Source organism: Falco biarmicus, chromosome 12 (assembly GCF_023638135.1).
Source record: "Falco biarmicus isolate bFalBia1 chromosome 12, bFalBia1.pri, whole genome shotgun sequence".
Taxonomy (NCBI): domain Eukaryota; kingdom Metazoa; phylum Chordata; class Aves; order Falconiformes; family Falconidae; genus Falco; species Falco biarmicus.
In genome coordinates this window covers 11,400,207-11,419,247 of record NC_079299.1, presented here as the reverse complement: position 1 = coordinate 11,419,247, position 19,041 = coordinate 11,400,207, and the positions used below count along the sequence as shown (strand labels likewise).

The window sequence follows — 19,041 nt, the reverse complement described above, 5'->3', positions numbered from 1 at the left end:
CAAGATGTGACAAATAGGAACAAACTAAAGCAGATGTTTTTAAAGAATGTTAAATATCTGCCTCATTTATTATTCTACAAAGAAGTTGCTGAACATACAGCTCTATAGCTAACCAGTAATGGGTTGTACAAAGACTGAAACAGGCTTTAGATGAATACATACTCTGAACAAGTGATGTTCAAGATAATAGAAAAGTTCTGCTATTTAGAATAAGCCTTATCTGCCTTCCCCTGTTTCAGCTGCCTGTGTGCCAGTGAGGGCACAGACAGCTAGGATCTCACATGCTAGGGAGACATACGTACCCAGAAATTTGTTGCATTTAGTTAATTAAGTTTCCATCTATCCACTCCAGCTTTGAAAGCAGATACTCAGATACAACATCAGGATCAAACAACATCCACTACCAAATAGGTAGTCATCTTTCAGCATAAATTGACTGTTAGCAAGTAAAGATACTTAGTCACAGCTACTTACGAGAAAAATAGCCCTCCCTCCAGATCTGAGCAATTTAAGCTGAATGTTTTGGTAATTAAACATGTTTTGTAATGTAACACTGAAGTATTTTTCAGCTGCTTCTGCAGTTAGGAAAAGGAAACCCAGATGAAAATTCCAGAAGTTAGGCTGGAGAAGAAAATACATCTGAATGTGACTTAAGGAACATGGGTGCAGGTTTTCCAGCACTACACTGAAATTCAGTGTTCCTTCTAAGGCAGTTCTACATACATACCCATAATGTAGTTTGACCAAGTTACAAGACTTGTTGCCAGCCCCCCTGGCTTCCTTCTCCAGACAGTGGTTTTTATTTATTTTGTAAATCTTATTTTGCACAGAATGTTTCAGTGTGTTATGACAGTAAATATAAAACCTTGATAATTGAATATTTCAGGATCTGTCATTTCAATATACAACCTGATATTTTTAATAACTGAATGGAAAAAACCCCAGCCTTTCGCCAGTTGTTCAATATGTACAAAGCTTCAAGATGTCAAGGACTGATTTTTTTTTTTGTTCCTATAGTAGATAACTTGTTTCCTGTAAAGTTGCATGCTCATTAAACTTGATTTTAGATATTTTTAAAGCTACCCATATTTAAGCTTTTGGAAGTTTAAGTAGTAAATTTTTAAAATATTTTACCTTACTGCAAAGCTATCTTCTTTCAGAAGTTCAATCTTGCAGCCTCTGCACCAGCTACGCTCTTTAAGTAAATTTCTTTGCAGAAGTATTTAGGTAGAAGTGCCTGAAGAGCACCTCTGTAGGTAGTAAAACATTTTCAGCTCATTATAAAATGTGGTATGCACACATGCGCGCTCCCCTTTTCTTGAAGAAGCACACAGTTCTCAGAATAATCATTTTTACTATGATTTACAATAAAAACCATTTACATTACAATAAAAACCTCCATGAAAAATAATGCCATTTTGAGCCTGGCACAGATGTTTTCCATTATCAAAGAGGAAGCTCATGTAAAGTCTTTCTTTTTGTCTTAAACACTTCATAAAGTAACTTCAACATTAAAAAAAAAAGTCTCTTGAAAAAGTCTACACAACACTAACAAATCAGCATGCAGGCAAACTTATTTAAACCGAACCAGCAGTGCTTGAATTAACCTTTAAAAAAATATGAATAATCACATGAACAGAGAGAGTGAAGGTAACTTTACCTACACAAAAAGTCCTTTGGATATTACCGTTCGATAAGCCTGAACTCTGCTAGCAATGGCAGGTGGTCAGAAGAGTTATTTTCATTGGGAAGACCATTAACAGTCCAAAGATCTTTCTCTGTTAGAAGTGCCAGCCTGCCAAGAAGTTTCAGACCTCCATGAAAAGAATCCTCTGCTCCTGGTTTAAAAAAATTCCAAAACATGACATATATCAGTGCAGACTAAAACCCACACGTTTATACATACGCAGAAAGAGGAACACAGTATGGCAGAAAATCTTAAGTCATTATTGTTCCATGCAACATCACCAATAAGGTAGTTCAGAAATTATTCTTGTTTACTATTACTCTTGCAATACAGCTTAGAATCAGTTGAACTCCAAGTACTCAGAAGGACACTACCCCCAGTTTGTAGAGGGGTAAGTTGAGGTAGAAAAGGAAAGGGATTTACTCGTTCATTGTAACTCCCCTCACACAATTCAGTCCTATACTTTAGCACAACAGCATTATTAAACAGAGCTGACACCTGCAAAATTAAGCATCTTTTGAGAGTTACTGGTTCACATAACATTTGATTTCTGTATCCTCAAGCACAGAATTCTCCAGCAGGCAGGCCACACAGGTACTCTTGCTCATAAAGCGGAAAGCCTTCCGGCATTTCCCTTCCTAACTGTTCAGCATATGGAAGGGATCTTTCCCCATTATTTCCTGCTACCTGCTCCTATAATTGCCTAAAGAAAAACAGACACACACAAAATCCTCCACGAAACACGCAGAAGAAACACCACATTGCTCATGGAAGAGGGGAAGATGACTCAGCCTTGCAATCATACAGAATGGTTTGGGTTGGAAGGAACCTTAAAGACCACCTAGTTCCACCCCCCACCACAGGCAGGGGCACCTTCCACTAGACCAGGCTGCTCAAAGCCCCATCCAGCCTGGCCCTGAACACTTCCAGGGATGGGGCATCCACAGCTTCTCGGGGCAACTCATTCCAGTGCCTCACCAGCCTCATAGTGAAGAACTTCCTATATCTAATCTCAATCCACCCTCTTACAGTATCTCCTGAGCTTGGAGAAAGTGATCCTGGAATATTAACACAGCTTTCTTGGGTATCTCTTCCCTCCACGGCTTTATCCCATGGTACTCTACCCAGCAGGTCCCTGAAGAGGCCAGTCAGCTCTCCTGAAGCCCAGAGCAGTGAGCTTGCTGTGCACCCTCCTTGCCGTCCTGAAGATCTTGAACTCCACCATCTCATGGTCACTGCAGCCAAGGCTGCCCCTGAGCTCCACGTGTCCCTCCTGCCCCTTCTTGTTGGTGAGAACAAGGTCCATCATGGCATCTCTCCTCAACGGCTCCTCCGTCACTTGGAGAAGGAAGTTACCATCAATGCATTCCAGGAAGCTCCTGGATTTCATATGCCGTGTTGTCCCTCCAACAGGTATCGGGGGGGTTGAAATCCCCCATGAGGGCCAGGGCTTGTGAGCATGAGGCTGCTCCTATCTGTCTACAGAGGGCCTCATACACCTGGCCTGCCTGGTCAGGTGGCCTGTAGCAGACCCCCACTGTAACATCACCTGTACCTGCCCTCCCTTTATTATTATTACACTATACTTAAAATATTTGTGTCCTAAAAAAAACCCACCCCAACAAACAGGGACACCCTCCCCCTAAAAAACTCGGAAGAGCATCGTCAGCAAACAGTAACATGCTTCTTCCAACTCAAGTGAAAAAATTCCATTGAGAATGAGAACCTTGCACGATGTGTCAAGTTTGTTAGACTTGAGCTATCTACCCAAGCGAGAGCACAGTGATACCGAGCAGGCCGAGTGCTTTCAGGACCAGCACAAACAGCAGCTGTAACTTTGACAAAGTATTTTCTTTGTGAAAGTGATCAGCAATTTCAGAACTCCCCAGCTGAACCTGGTACTGGCTTACCAGTAGGCATATTTTAAAGGATTATCTGGCAACTGTTTAACTCCACAAATAGTTCAAGAGCTTCACCTCTTTGCCATCTGCCAGTTTACCAGCCCTCTACCAACCCGGCAGCTGTTTACTGCTGCTCTGAAGAAAAGCTTTTTTACTGCAGAGATGTCTCTGTAGCTCTAAAGCACGTGTCCGCCGGGTCTGGAGCCAAATTTATCGTTTGGCACAGCACCTGCATGTCTACAAAGGAGCAGTTCCTTGCTAAAGGGAGCTCGGTCTGTATCAGGTGATTAACGTCAGCTTAGAGCACTGGAACTAGCAAAAGTCCTGCAGGACTCTGGTAAGATACTGAACCCTGCTTTCACAGCACATCCTGAATACCAAACCAAATACTTGGCTAAGCATGGCAGACCAAAGCACAAAATCTTTCCAAAAAACCCCCCTTTAAATGGAAAAAACTGATGAATCAGCCTAGACCACATTTAATACTCACTTTTTCAGACTTTGACAACTTTTAACACAGAGGTCCAGCTCATCAGAAAACTGAAAATCCAAACTACTAAAGTTTCTAAGAATTAATGAACAAAAACTACACCAATTTAAACTACTTGGAGAATTCAAGTTTGGTCCCATTCTGTACTCTGATATAGGGTGAAGAATCTATTTGAAAAACAATGCAGAAAGAAAACATGCTATTGCTCTGCTGGGGCAATGATGGTGTAGCAAAATATATAAGCAGGTGAATTAGGATTAAATTTTGCCCAAGGATGCACTCTGAAATCACACAGCATTCAGAAGTCATTTAAATACTTACTTCTCGTATCCTAGTTATTCAGTCAAAGCTTTTATTTCTGTATTGTGAAGCTCTTGTATTTGATATGTTAAATTAAGAGCATTTACTGTACATGTTATGACAAATGAGACTCCTGCGCATTGACTCAATTTTAATAATCTAGTCTCAAGGTACGAAAGACGAAGGTGGTATTTTCGTTTCACATACTGAGAACAATGCTAATTTATAAAAAACTAGTTGCAATTTACAGCAGAAGCAGGAGCGGAATGCAGGTTGGTTTGTTCCGAGTTCTGCAGAGCCTTTATCCGATAGCACCACGCTGTGCAATGACCTTTGACGATGGCATAAACCACAGAACTAAAGACGACACGGCAGGCGCACTGCTCGGAGTGCCCAGGGTAAGAGCGCCAGCGCAGGAGGAACGCACCCGCAGAGGTACCGTGTCTTTCTTGCACCATCTGGTGCGTTCCAGCTGCAACTGCATTCACGAGAGACAACCGGGCCCACGCAAGCGACTGCTCTCTGAGCAAAAGCCACAGAGGTCGTTCACTTGACAGGCGCTGGACCATCTGAAAAGTGACCTTCTAAGAAACCGTTCGTTTATCAGTTTTAAAGCACATCGTAAATTACCGCTCACCAGTTTGTTGGTTAGATTATTGGAAATACTGCTTGGTTGTAGGTCTGGCCACTAAGGTCCTGCATGAGTTACTGACAGCAGTATTCCTCAGGTGCCACTTTCATTCCTGCTTTTCTGTAGCCTCAGCTCTTGTCTCCACGCTGAGATGGCAACTACAGGAATGTTCAGTTAGGTGAAAAAGTTTACCCTGTGTGGCACCACAAGGCCAGCCACATTCCTCAGGTAAGAGCTGACATTCAGTGCACTACCATGAACTCCTGAGGTACTTCATATGGATTAAATTATCACTAAATTTCCCTAAGAACAGCATTTGAATGTTCCCGTTTATCATTTGTGAAAAAATAATTAAATATTTGTTTCTTTACCTGACTGGGCAGCAGTGTCATCATTCGCTGCAGAATAGAAAATATAATCCACAGTGACAGCACTTCGGGAGTGACAAGTCGTTACTTCTGGTATCCCAGTTTCAGGAAAGTAATGAGAATAGACTGAAGACAACTTAAAATGGTGCTGCAATTTTGAAGACAACCTAAACAGGAATCAAAGAAAATAATTTTCTTGTCTCTCCTAGACAGAACAAGCAATGAAGAAATACCAAATAGTGCCAGGTTACAAACAAAATGAATGATCTGGATATGCAAACTAGCATTTCTCTCATGCAATCAATCCCACAGCCTGTTGTGTTAGTAGCCTAAACCTCTGGCGGCAAAAAGCAGGCAGCTTTTTCAAGTAAAAGTATTGAAACTGGCTTCACTGACACTTCAAATATATGTGTTTTCACCTATGTCTACACTTTCTAAGATTTCATGTGTCCTTATTCAGCAATCTCTCCCTGATACACGGGCAGAAATGTCCATGAAAGCAGCTTATATGAAAGCAACAGACTATGAATTCATCTAACTAGGCCTTTCCGCATATAGAGAAGAATTTCCCCGCCCCCCTTCTCCTCTAAAACAACACTATCCAGTGCTTTCAAGCTAGGCTGCACTTAATCTTTTCTCCTCCACTCAGGCTCCCATCGTGTCCCTCTCCATCATCAGTCAGTCTGTTCCTCTTCAGTTCAGCCCATCTTGCCTGACCTGTTTTTTCAATCTTGAAAACAAACTGCAAACTGCACCTTTCAGTAAAAGAATGTCTCTCTGTCTCTCTCCCTCCCAGCCCTTTGCTCTGCAAACTGTCCATCCCTCAGCTGTAGCTGCCTTACCTTGTACGGCCAAGTTTTAAACCTGAACTGTAATGTGTTTTGGTTAAAAACCAAGCAAAAAAAAAAATCATCAGGGTTTTTAATGCAACTATTTGCAGCGATACCAAGATCTCATTTCTGATAAGAAATGGCTGGCCTGGAGCCTGACATCACACATACACAGTTAGGGCAATTTCCTTCTTCTGTGCCTTATTTATATGCCTTTACCAGTTTGGTAAATGCAAAAATAGTCTTCCTTTCAAAAAGCAGTTATGTTTTCCTTCTCAGCAGTCTAGTGGTGGCTTTCTCCTCCAGTTTAACAAAATGTTTTGATCCAAGCGAGAGTTGTACTACTAAATCCATAATATTCCAAATTTCTGGGACTCAAAGAATTTGAATTCTCCCACAGAACTCCTGACAAGACTGATTTTGTGATTTTTTCCAGTTTCTTCCCCTCCTTCATCCCAATTTCATATTGTATTAGAGGATTTTATTAGCATCCATAAACCACCATCTCAAAAAGAGTAAAAATGAGAGAAGTGCCAACACTGAAGCAGCTGGACAACACTAGGGTTTTTTCCAATTATTATTTCTCCTCCTCTCTTAAAAACACAATTTCTGCAACTGGACTGATGTTCACAGCTTTCCTACAGTGTCACTACAGAGCAAGATGTCCTGTTCATGTCAAGCAGTGACTAAAAAAAAGTCAAAAACATTCTTTTAATAAGCAAACAGAAAGCATCTTCTAAACAGCACTGACACCTTGCCTCTGCATCCTGATATAATATCTGCAAGTTCCTACAAGAACACACACTCCATTTTTTCCAGTTCTAGGCTTCTGCTGTCTGATCAGTCAGCCTTTTCGTGTTTAGATGGACAATGACTTTTTTGCCCAATGGGCAGACTGCATTGGGTGAGCATCTTGTATCCACATCTGGAATCAGATACAAGTTTGGTCTAAAAACAAAACAATCCCCCCAAAACAGGAAACCATCAAGGGCTTCCATTTTTTCCCCCCAACACATACTTTTCAGATGCCATTACAATCTCCTGAGCGTTGTCCAGTTTTGCTGCTTTCAATTTTTCTCCTGCAAAATAAAAATACATTCAATTTACATTTAAAAAACAGGATGTAAGCAAGACCAATATTGAAGAGCTACAGAAAAAACTATCTTTTTAAGTACACATTTTTTGCAGCAGGCACGGTACAATTCACAAAGCTGGATTAAATTCTATTCCATTAGTAAGATCCCCTCCACAGACTCTTTCACATTATGTCCCATTCATTTGAAATGGTTTTTGCTGTCAAAGGAAAAATGGATGGAAGATGCAGTAATACTTAGCAAGGAATCACTTCCTTTTCCCACTTGTTCCATAAAGTGCCTGCACTATAATACATGAACACTGGAGCAGAACGCAGGTTCATGCTACATGCTTGTGCGCGTACATACATCTCTCTTCCCAGTCACAGCACAACTGGCTTTCATTATGCAAACACAGAGTTCAAATATTACGCACCAAAACTTGAATGGCAATTTCTAACCGTTATGTTCTGAAGATTCATATTTTCAAATGCTTATGTGAACAAATAACTTTACACTCAACTGAGCCCAACAAAGAAGTTTTGCAAGCTCAAGATGCACTGTTTTTCCCCCACTAGAACAATCTGTTTTTCAGTGCTACCTGAATGATATTTTCAAAGGTCCACAAAATTCATCCACCCAGCAACTGACCTGCATTTTCTTCTTTTTGTTGCTGTTTTATTTCATATACACAGTTTTGTGAAATACCTAATTTTTTTGGCCAGATTGGGATAGGTAAGATTCTTTGGCCCCTTGGAAACTGTTCTTGTCCAGAAACCTATGACAGACAACAGGAGCTTTTTTCAGATATAAATCAGATTTAAAAAAAAAAAAAAAACCCCAAACCAAAAAAACCCAACAAAAAAAAATTGAAATTAATGGACATATTTTGTTAAGTTTAACATTTTAAGTAAAGAAAAGCCCCCACCCCTTCAAATAAATCTTTTATAACAGCTTGTCAAATCTCTGTAAAAATAGTAACACCCTTTATGTACACACCCTTTGTTTATGCTCTGCCAAGTTTTTTGCAACTACCCAACTTTTCAAGATAATTCTTGTGACACAAAGCTGGGAGACTACCGATACTATCAAGAACAATTTTAGCAACACAACAGGACTGAGTACATATGGCTCCCTAGCAGACACTTTATCTTCATGATGCTTATTCTTCTGGGAGCAAATCAAGTCAAAGTGGGGCTTGAAACAACTACCCACTAGCAACAAACACCAGCGGGGCTATTTTTTCATGTGTTCTCATTGTATGTACTCCAATTACTTTCCATTAAATAGCATTTGACACATCCAACAGCTACACACAAGAGCTTACAACAAAAACCATCTAAACTGAAACAGTTTAGGTTCAGCATCTAATTGCATTTTCACTTTTACAATTATTCTAGCCACTGTAATTCGAAGTTTATCTAAAGTAAGAGTCAACTTTCCATGGAGTACACAGTAGGTATTTGATTAAATAATTACTTTACTCTACTTAAAGACTGGGACACTTGCACACAGTGATACAGACATCCTATGGATAACCGTATTTCAAGAACAATTCATTTGTTTGCAGGTTTTTAATTTCAGAATGCTAGAAGCAGACACAGTATTCTGTAAGGCACAGTTAATAAACCCCAAGCTTATTTTAGCATCTCCACAGTAACTTTTGCTTTGCAGACTGTGTAAAGGGCACTAAGATTGGTACTGCAATGGAAATAATCACAGCTATGGCATGCTAGCACCACTGAATCAAGTATTTCCCTTTAATCAGCATTAACCTTTTTTTGTAAAAAGTGAAAAGCATAGCCTACCTTCCCTATAGCAAGTCCTTCATAATTTAACTTTCCTTCCTTTATAAATCTGTACAATGGAGAACCAGGAACAGAATTGAAGTCACCACAGATGATAATTGGACAGAAGGTACCATCCTTCTGAGGGGCAACACTAGCAATCTCTGCCAGGAGCATTGCAAGCTGGGTCAGTTTGATGTCCCCTCGCCTTGGGTTATACAGTAGATGTGTATTGGCTATACAGATTGCAGCATTAGTTTTACAGTGAAATCTAGGCTGCAAAAGCAACACCAGTCCAACGTTGTCCCTGTCCAAGAGTGGAATATCGTGGCGAAAAAATTCCACGGGGTTTGATGAAATCAGGCTAAATTTGGAAGTTTTGAAACAAATAGCACAGCCATCAGGTTTTCTCCCTGTCCTCATTTTATACTCACAGTGATACCCTGCAAGAAAGGCAATTAAAAACATAAAATATCATTGTATAAATAGAGATTATTAAAAAAATAAAAGATTAGAAAAACGTTCATGCTACTTTTCTCACATGGCTATCAACACCCAGTTTGAAGTACCAAAGATTACGTGAAGTTCACATAGAAAAAGCGAACACGAGTCTTTCTGTCCTGTCTAGCTTCAGTTTAGATACTACAGGAAACCTGCTCTCATACTTTTTGTAACATGTAAGTATCTACATACTTTAAAGATACCGAGCATGTTCTCCTCTACTCACATGGAAAAAAACCAAACCAAACCAACCAAAAAACCCCACAAATCACATGAAGCTGGACTTGTGTATTGAATTTTTTTCTGGAAGTTACCATGATGGTTTAGGAGTAATACCAGTAAAGCATTCCATTTGAAAGCAATAATCACTAAGTCATAAATGATTGTCTGAAGTGATTCATATAACAAAGGTATCAAACATATCTACATAATTATGTAATTATCCAGTTAGCAGCAAGTGGTGAGCTTTCAACAGGGAAAACTGAGACATTTATCAAACTACAGTATCAGAGTTCAAACAAGTGCACCTGAAAATAGCAGTTTGCCAAGTTCTTCACTTTATGTAGAGGTGAAACACAGATTTTAATGAGACCCTACCTATGTAAGAAAAAACTAATGATCTTGAAACAGCATCTAGTTTTTGCCATTAAAGAAAATGCTTCTCTGCCCAATCCACACCATATGAATTTAGGCAGTACCGTCCCATGAAGTGGAGCGAGTCTACCTCCGAGCTCACACCAGCACCGGAACAAGGGATTTCCATTCCTCTCTCCCAGCTCCAGGCCATGTGCTCCTGCCACTTGTGGTGGCGCTTACTGTTTACCCATAAGCCAACAAAACTAATTCAGAAAAGTAAAATTACTCCTGCTGGACCTCACCAGGGCAAAGGTCTGGTGAGTGCCCATAAACAGCGCAGGAGAAGGGGCAGGACATGTTGGGAGCTAGGAGGGGAAGAAGAAGAGCTACAGCATGCTCCAGATACCGATGTATAGCAGCAGGAAGCTCCGATGCCCACATGAGCCTGGCCTTACAGTGCTGCTTCACATTCCAAGTGGATTTAAATCAGCACTGCCATTACTGTATCTCCTTTACAAGCACTCAAGTCTGGGAGCTAGCCTACTTCTCCAATTGACAAAGAAAGTATCAGTTCAGTGCTGCTCCTTGAACTGGCTCCTGCTGGTATCAGACAAGTACCAGTGCCAGGAAGAAAGCAGGGCCCCGAGACTGAAAGGAAGTGTGTAGGGCATAAAAGATTTAGATCAGTTTAAACCACCATGGAATCACACCCCTAGCAACATGTCCCTTCCATAAATTCACATGTGAGAGTAGTAAGACAGTGCTATTTAGGTTAACTGACAGCGGTAGTATAAAAACTAATGAATATAAACCGATCATGGGTAAAATCTAGTGCTGATATTTGGAAGGTTTCAAGCCAGAAAAAACATACCGAAAAAAGCTATCCAACAGGAATACTGGTAGAAAACACTAAGGTAGCTTCAAGAGAACACTTGATGAATTTATGAAAGGGGCTACACAACATTGTTGCATGTGATGGCAGTAGACTTGATTCTACAATCTAAGAAAGTTTTTTTGAGGAAAATAATACTGGGGCAGGGGAGAAGACAATGTATTAGTCGCAAGAGTTTCATCATACCCAGGGATTCCAAACTTGACTTGATCTCTGCTCTGTAGTGGTCTTCTTGGACTTCTTGTAAACAGAGTACCTAAAGCAAAGGTTTACAATTAAAAGATAAGTATGTAAAAATATAACTGCATCGTATCTCTGTTGGCCAGTCTGTATAGGTATAAAACCAAACAAAAAATCAGAGGCTTTTTGCCTCCATAACCTCACAAAAGGATTCACTCTCCCATAGAAAATGCTCCTTAAAATTGTGAAGAGGGCCCAAATTCCTCCCACCCTTTCTCAGACAGACATATATTTTCAGATATGAAATCAGATTTAATCAAAATAGTGATCTGCTAATATATTCTCAGCAGTGTAGGGGAGGGCTAAATGTCAGAGCAGTGGGATGAAGAGGCCAAGGGCACACTTTTCATTAACCGCAGAGTGAACAAGCTTCCGTATTGTAACAACCTGAGCCAAAGATCATCCTCAAAATACTCTGTTAAGAGAGTTCTGAGCACCTTGGAGCCTTCTCCCTGCACACTGCAGTGATGCACGGATTTACAGCCACCTTGGGACCCTGACGTAGGACTGAGCTCCTGAAGGGCAGGTAACGAGTTAGCACTGGCTGCTGAACTGCAGCAACTAGATTCCACTTACCCACTGACACTAGCTGATTCAAGGTCTCAAAGCAGAACCAGATCTCCAGCAATATTCTGAAGTCTTTGCTTCACTTTAAGGTTACAGTTCAAAACAATGAATCTGTTAAAAGCCTATGTCCTTCAGCGAGAAATTCGTCTGCACAAAGGGCACCTGCACCTGCCAGGGTCTGTGAGCAGCTGCTTGTTGTAACTCCATGCATGCAATACAAGGCATCACCTCTTCACCCCAGTGCTGCGTTGTGTGGCTCTACAGACTTTATCAAGTACCCTGACTGAACTGCTCTTTGCTAGAGGGGCTGGCTTCAGCTCCAACCCTTTATTCCTGGAGAACAATGTTACCACCAACAGCACCAGGCTCACCAGAGTCCCTCTGCCTGATGCTTCTCCCAAAAAGGCCAGCAATGTACCTCACTGTAAAGATACGTACATATAGTATGTATAAATGTATTATGAGGAAAGGAAGAGCTTGAAGGGGACTTTAATCTCCAGCTTCTTGGCTATGTACTAACATAACTGCATTTTTCAAATAGTTCAAGGCAGTTTTTCTGTCGCTTCCTTAATACAACTACTTTAATTCTTTTCAGTACTGTTTTCAGACACAAAACAGACTGGATTCCATCACCAAACACTGGCCCGAACAATGACTGAAGCAAAAAGTTTACTGACTTGACTTTCCGATTAAAATTAACAAATATAAAGGTCCTTAAAAAAAAGAACAAAACCACCCACAACCAAGAACACAGTAAGGTATTTTTTCAGACCCCAATATAAACAGAAGTTCAGAGTTATGTCTCAATAGAGAACAGCAAGATTATTCACAGGACAAATGGTGCACAGTACCAGATGAAGAGAGAAATGAACACCTGAGAGGAGTAATTTTGGATCATTCTCACATGAACACTACTAACACCTGCATCTTTCTCTCTAATCTCTAATTGAACACTAATCTCGAGAAGACAAAGATTCGCGTAGTCTTGTCACTCCAGTCCTCATAACAATCAAAAAAGTCTGCCTGCCAAATAAAGGATTCAGACATGATTCAAAATTTTCCATTACCTGGTCTAACAAATGGCTCTGAAGGATTAGAAGCCAAATTTTAGAAAGGTACTTCTCAATTTACTGAACATACAGAGACTTGATGTAACTACTACACTTAAACAAATACGAAATCAAAGTTGCACATCTGGAAGTCAGAAATGCCAGTCCTGGAGGTTGCCTTAACTTGACCCTCCTGTGTGCATGCATACTATTGTTCCTCCACAGCAGCCTGGCATGCAAGATTAAGTGTTTGCAAATAATGACCAACGATTCAATCTTGCATATCCTTTGCACTAAACAATTTACAGCACAATTAAAAGAGACACCTTCCAGAGCTTCCTAAACTGTACAGTCCCAGAAACAGACTAACCTGGAGAAAGGTGCCCTGTTCTCCTACTCTTAAGTATCTATCCTTAGCTACCCGTTACAAACATGACACTAAACTAGGTGCACCTTTGGCCTGTGCAAGTATTGCTGTTCTTACGTTCAATGCCTTGTTTACAGCACTGAAGTGCTCTAGGCACAGACTGAGAAAGATTTATGTGAAGAAAGAAGGTTTTAGAATTATAAAAGAACTGCAGTGTATCAGCAGAGCATCAAAGCCATGTCAAAAAGACCATTCCAGGAAGTTAACGGACAAAAAAAGGCAACTATGAATGATATGTAGTGCAGAGTTTGCCTTTGCTTCAAGTTCAGATCACACAGAATACACTAACTGCACAAGCATAAATCAAAACTGCTGTTAAGCGTGACTTAACTAAAAGCTCACTTGGATTCACTAGACAGCCCACCTATTGAAATAAAGAACAGCAAGAATTTGCTCCTCCAGTTTATCAGTTCTTAAGAAATATCCACATGCTCATTTCCTACTCACATCTGCATCCAGCTGCTTGATTTCCTGTAGAATGTTGGGAAATCTGTATGTCCAGATTAACAGTCGTTGCCTGCAGTGTTTATATAGGTGGGAGTTATCTTCCAACAAATTTTGTGAGAGAATATTGTAGGACATGACTGTAAAATCAAATTTTGCCTCACTTTCTGTATTGCTTTGGTCAGTTTCTTTATTTTCAAAGATTTTCATTGTTCTACTGTGCTGACAGAAATATTCCCAGTGTCTTCTGACGGTTCCTGTTAAAAACACATGAAGCAGAAAAAGTTATGTAATAGGCCAAATGCCTTCTTACTACTCTTAGGAATCATTCTACTGACAACTACTTGTCTTTCAAATTGCTTAAGCAATTCTAAAAGCTTACTTGATTAGCAGTGATTTAAACCCTCTGTTTAAGATTAACTTTATACAAGCATCAGTAAAACAACACAAACGAAAACCCCCAATCGCAAAACCATTATGTGCCCTGGATTTCAAACTGCTTTGAAATCAGAAAACTGGCGTGTTCTAAGAAGATGGTTGTAGCCAGACTATACCACGTTGCTCCCTGTTGAACAGCTGTCAAAGTGGTAAGCCAAACTGAGTCTGCTGACATAGTCTTACGCTGCCTTCTGCCACTACCTCCTCAGTGGAGATGGGGTATGTGACAGCCTGGGATACACCCTTTAAAGCAGCGTATGGGCATCTTGTTGATCTCCCTATCCATGGATTAACAAAGGGTTAGGAATCAACGGGTTCACCTCTAGCCTGTGTACAGTCTGAAAAATTCAGCCACAAGCTGCAACAGGATCCATTAGAGGTGTCCCCAAACAGATAAAGAACCCGATTTCCCTCAGTGAGGTTGAGAAATTAAAAATATTAATGGGCTTCAGAATTACCAAGAACTTCTGAAAAGGCTTACTTTACCATTCTGCCTTTCCTAGTTCCATACTTATTAGTAGTATCATTATATGAAAGTTTATAAGAATATACCTGCCCATCATTGAGCATCCCATTATTTTTCAGATATATATTTCTTCACTTAAAAAACTCCTGAACAAATACGCCTTTCAGCATTTATATCTGAACTGAACTGGACCTCAACATGCTCTCAGGTATCTGTGCTATCAACAAGTGGCAGGCTACAGCTATAGCCGTACCTGTCCTATTTGGGTAGCAGACTTCATCAGTGTGCTTACATTACTCAGAACTTTATCTAGTATTTACAATGAATACAGCAAGGCTTTAAGTACCGCTTCTACAGTGGGAGAGAGGCTGCGTTCCTCCTCAGCAGGTATTCTTCAATTACCATCATCTTACAATATGCAAACTAAAGATAACTAGGAAGGACCACACTGCTAACCACACTCTCACCATAACTTTATTTAAGTTATGTCAAGAGGTGTTAAGAGAAGACTCAGTAATAAATGGACAAAGCAAACTCCCTTCCTTCAGCTCCTGAACATGGATGAGATGTTTCTAAGCCTTATGGATAATTGTGTCCAAAATCCCTTTGGGATGCTGATGGCATCTGTCACCCTTTTCAGTCATAATACGACTTCCAGTTTATTTTGTTAAGGAAGTGATTTATGCAAGAGGGCCTTAATTTTGGCCGTGTCCCTCTATTTGTTTCACAGTAGAAAAAATGGTTAATATCCACGATATTCAGTAAAACATTTGGATGCTATATATTGTACCTGTAATGTAAGCTAAGGCTGTCTGTTGCTGAGTTTGATACACAACTTTGCACTTCTTACTGTATTTACCTGGATAAGCACATTTGCTGTTTGCTCTGCCAGTCATGACCTGACACAAAACCTGCCAACATGCCTGTGGCAGAATACAGCTGTAAACACACAATCACACTGGAAGCAAACACCATTAAGTCTCAGTCCATTAATCCTCAGTTATCTAGATCACAGGTAAAAACTGGCTTGGAAAGAAGCCAACGTAGGTCCAGCACAGCTTACTAGCTCAGCTACAGTAAAGGAGTGAAGCTATACAACTGCCAGCCCAGCTCAGCCCTACAGCAAGTTAGCTAAATCTTTTTGCTTTGAAAGAGTTCCCAAGTTAACAGACATGCTCTGATGAGAGATACCTGAGAGAAAGCTGTCTGAACCAAGCTCAGGACTCCCCAGCTGGGCAATCCCTCACAAAACTGACTGTATTCTACCACCATGCACAGTGAACCTAGTTCTGGCAGACTGTCAGACAGCACAAAATAGAAGTCTACAGACTAAACAGCATTACAAAACTGTAACATTTTTAAGACAGATGCTTCTTGAGAGAGGTGCCAAGAAAAACAGTAACTCACAAGGTGCAGGCAATACCGCTTGTAACTTGTTAGATGTGTTCAGTATTAAAAATTAACAAGGAAAATTAGCAAAGATTTTTTTTACCTTTCCTGTTGTTATGTTCTTCATTCTGTGCTACAGAAAAACACAATGCTTCCTTCTGATGAGAGAAGTTTGTTTCTTCGCCAGGAGCTGAAGTATCGTGCTGGCCACTGAGTCTTCTCTTCTTTGTCAATGGTTCTTCTCCCTCAGATTTCATACTGGGGTTAGGCAGATGAAAGCAAGAGCTTTGCGTGAAGTTATCAAGCTGCCAATTAGAGTTCTGAAATTGTCTCCAAGGTCCAAAAACCAGAGGGAGTCTCCAGTTTGCAGAGAAATCAGCTGGAACAGGAAGTGGGAATGAGGCCCAGGGATAGTGTCCGGCCCATCTCATACAGCTGGGAACTGGGCTGTTCAAGGTGAGTATCTGAGAACCGTTCCAGTGGGCGATCCAGTCTCTGCCCAGCCTCTGTACATGACGGGGCAGCATGGAGTGCCTACCAAAGAAAGCACAGGTTTCATTACCTACACACAACTACATCTGTCTGTGGAAGGCTGTAGATACAAGTCATTCTGGTCGTGATTTATATATGATATTCTTTCCCTACAAGTTAACAGGTACAAGATATTAAAACCTTTTTAGATATTGTGGCAGCGTGCTGTCCCCCGCCACCCTTCAATCCTGACCTTTATTTCCATAATACTCAAGTGTTAACCACCAGTGGCAGCAGAAACAGTGTGTCTGGTCCTGATGGCTGTATGTGACTCAAAGTGAATTCAGGGGAGACAGCAACATGACAGCCAAGTGCTAATTTGAACAATGCGCCCACCTAAGAGGGGTGGTCAGGGTCCAACTCAAACCAAGTTTGAAAAAAACTAACTTCTGTAGTCAGTATGCAAATATAAGTCAATTATCTTACTCCATAGTGGACAGCCCAGAACCCATTGAGCTCTCCTGCACGACAGGATCTTCCCTTGTGCAGGGACGCCTCTCAAGGTTCTCCTAGAGGCTGAGAAACTCCTTGCTGCCACAGATTCTTAGTAAGTGCTTAAGAGCATGCTAAACTTTGAAATCTTAGCTAAGCGGTATAAAGGATTGATTACACATATAATCCTTTAGGTATAAACTGTTGACCAAATCTGAGACTAAGTCTGGATCTAGTGGCACCTAAACTTCCCTCTGAGAAGGAGTGTAGGAGGCAAGGGGATCCCTTCTGAACCTCACAAGTCAATGCATCTCCCTGACAGCTCTGTCTGACCCTGTCCTCTGTGCAGCAAGCAATCAAATGTACCTTGCCATCAAATCCTGTTAAACCGCTGTTGCATTTACTATCAAACTTCGTTAAACCTCATTTTATACCAATAAATATATCACTGCTGCTCTTTTATGAGTGAAGTGCATCTCTTCATCTACAACAGATACATATAAGATATTTAAACCTTTATCTGAATGACATGCAAAGCAGGACTTTATAAAGCCATCTTGTATCTTTTTTCCCTTCAGACTTACAAATTCCATTTAATTTCCAAACTCTACCTGTCTGAATAACTATTTACAATTTCTTTCCTGCCTTGTTGAATTCAACTATCAGATCTTTCAAGTGGTCAGTGGAATGACAAAAGGCCATTTCTGCATGCCACATAAACTTTATGAGAAGGCTATTTGAAAGAAATCAGAAAAGCACTTTCCTCCAAGCAGCCAGAAATTTGTTTAAAGAGCCACTGACCTGGCTTGAACCAAAATGCCAACAAGACAGGGAAACAGAAGTACAAAACTCTCATGGAGTCTCTCGCACCAGCTTATAGACTAAATCTGTATTATTTTTTTTTTCCACGCAGGAAAAGCGCAGGTTAGTGGTTAATGCCATGAAAATAAGGTGGGTTTTTTTCTCCTCTTTTTTTTCCGGAAAAAAAGAGTTAAAATTTGCGTCTCAACAAGAGAGGCTGACCGGCATCCATCTGCCTCAGCTTCCTGGTTGTTTAACCAAGAGCGCGTACCTGGAGTTTCCAAGCAGACACCACGGGCCGTGCCGAGCTGAACTGCAGTGGGAGCCTCCCACTGCCCCTCGGCTTCGCCAGCCAGCCTGAGCACAACTCCCAGCAAAACCAGCTCGTCCTGGAGCAGCGCTTCCCACCGCAGCGCTCCAGAAGCGGCCGGGCAGCCGGATAAGCAAAGCGCAGCCCTGGGCACCACGACGGAGCCGAGGAAGCGCCGCCGCTCCTTCGCAAAACCCCCTCGAAACTCCAGTTTTGCGGAAAAGCGCTGGGGAGGCCTCCCTGCCCGAAAGCCCAGCCCCAGCCCGGTACTTCCCCACCACCACCTACCGCCGGCAAAGGCGAACCCCTAACCCGCGCCCTGTTGTTTACCGCGGCCCTGCGCCGGCTAATGGCGGGTATTTCGGACAAGCGGCTGCCATCACTCCCGAGTTCCCCGCCCGCCCGGCCGCTCCCGGGCCCCCACACCCTGACGGGCCGCGGAGCTGCCCCCCGCCGCGGGGAGCCCCCGCACAGGCCGCCTCGGCCTGCAGTGGCGCCGGGCCGCGGGGGCAGGAGGGCAGGCCGCCGCCGCACCGGCCCCGCGGCTCCGCGCACAACAGTGCCGGGGCGGCTGCCGGGCCCGCTGCCGGGCCCGGGCGCGGCCTAGCGCTCCCCCGACCCCCGCTTACCTCCCGGCGGGCCCGGGAGTGGGCCCGGCCCAGGGGGGCCCCGCTATCGGCTCCGCGCAGCCCCTGCCCCCCCAGGGGGGGTCACGCCAGGGCAGCGCCAGCTCCGCCCGCCGCCGCGCTGCGGCCCCCCGCTTACCCCACACGGGCGGCGGCCGCACCCGCCCGCTCGCTTGCTCCTGGGACTTGTAGTCCAAGGGCCGGTGCCGCGTCCCGGAGCCATATTTGATCAGGGAGGCCAGGGCCGAAGCCGGGCCGCCATCTTGGGCCAGGGCGGGGCCAGGG

At 42.3% G+C, this 19,041-nt stretch overlaps 1 protein-coding gene across 6 annotated transcripts; it reads right to left on the bottom strand.

Moving 5' to 3' along the window:
• Positions 1-49: 49 nt before the first annotated feature.
• On the bottom strand, positions 50-19,041 carry ANGEL2 (angel homolog 2). Of its 6 annotated transcripts, none has more exons than XM_056356965.1 (9): positions 18,896-19,041; positions 16,160-16,590; positions 13,767-14,020; positions 11,223-11,292; positions 9,089-9,510; positions 7,932-8,058; positions 7,226-7,286; positions 5,381-5,544; positions 50-1,838 (listed from the first exon to the last, which is right to left on the bottom strand). In XM_056356965.1, the coding sequence occupies exons 2-9, from the start codon at positions 16,581-16,583 to the stop codon at positions 1,684-1,686; spliced, it is 1,677 nt and encodes a 558-aa protein (XP_056212940.1). In that variant the 5' UTR covers positions 16,584-16,590; positions 18,896-19,041; the 3' UTR covers positions 50-1,683. The 6 variants fall into 6 exon arrangements, with proteins under 6 accessions (XP_056212940.1, XP_056212941.1, XP_056212942.1 ...); XM_056356966.1 differs by lacking the exon at positions 18,896-19,041 and adding an exon at positions 18,760-18,892; XM_056356967.1 differs by lacking the exon at positions 18,896-19,041 and adding an exon at positions 18,092-18,211.

What these genes read in the sequence shown, in the direction of transcription:
- ANGEL2 (XM_056356965.1), bottom strand. Translation starts at nt 16,583, where the DNA reads ATGCTGCCCCGTCATGTACAGAGGCTGGGCAGAGACTGGATCGCCCAC. An exon ending in ACAAAAAGAAGAAAATGCAG is followed by an intron (nt 7,287 to 7,931) that starts GTCAGTTGCTGG and finishes TTTATTTTGCAG; the next exon opens with GAGAAAAATTGAAAGCAGCA. An exon ending in ATTGTAATGGCATCTGAAAA is followed by an intron (nt 5,545 to 7,225) that starts GTATGTGTTGGG and finishes ATTCCTGTTTAG; the next exon opens with GTTGTCTTCAAAATTGCAGC.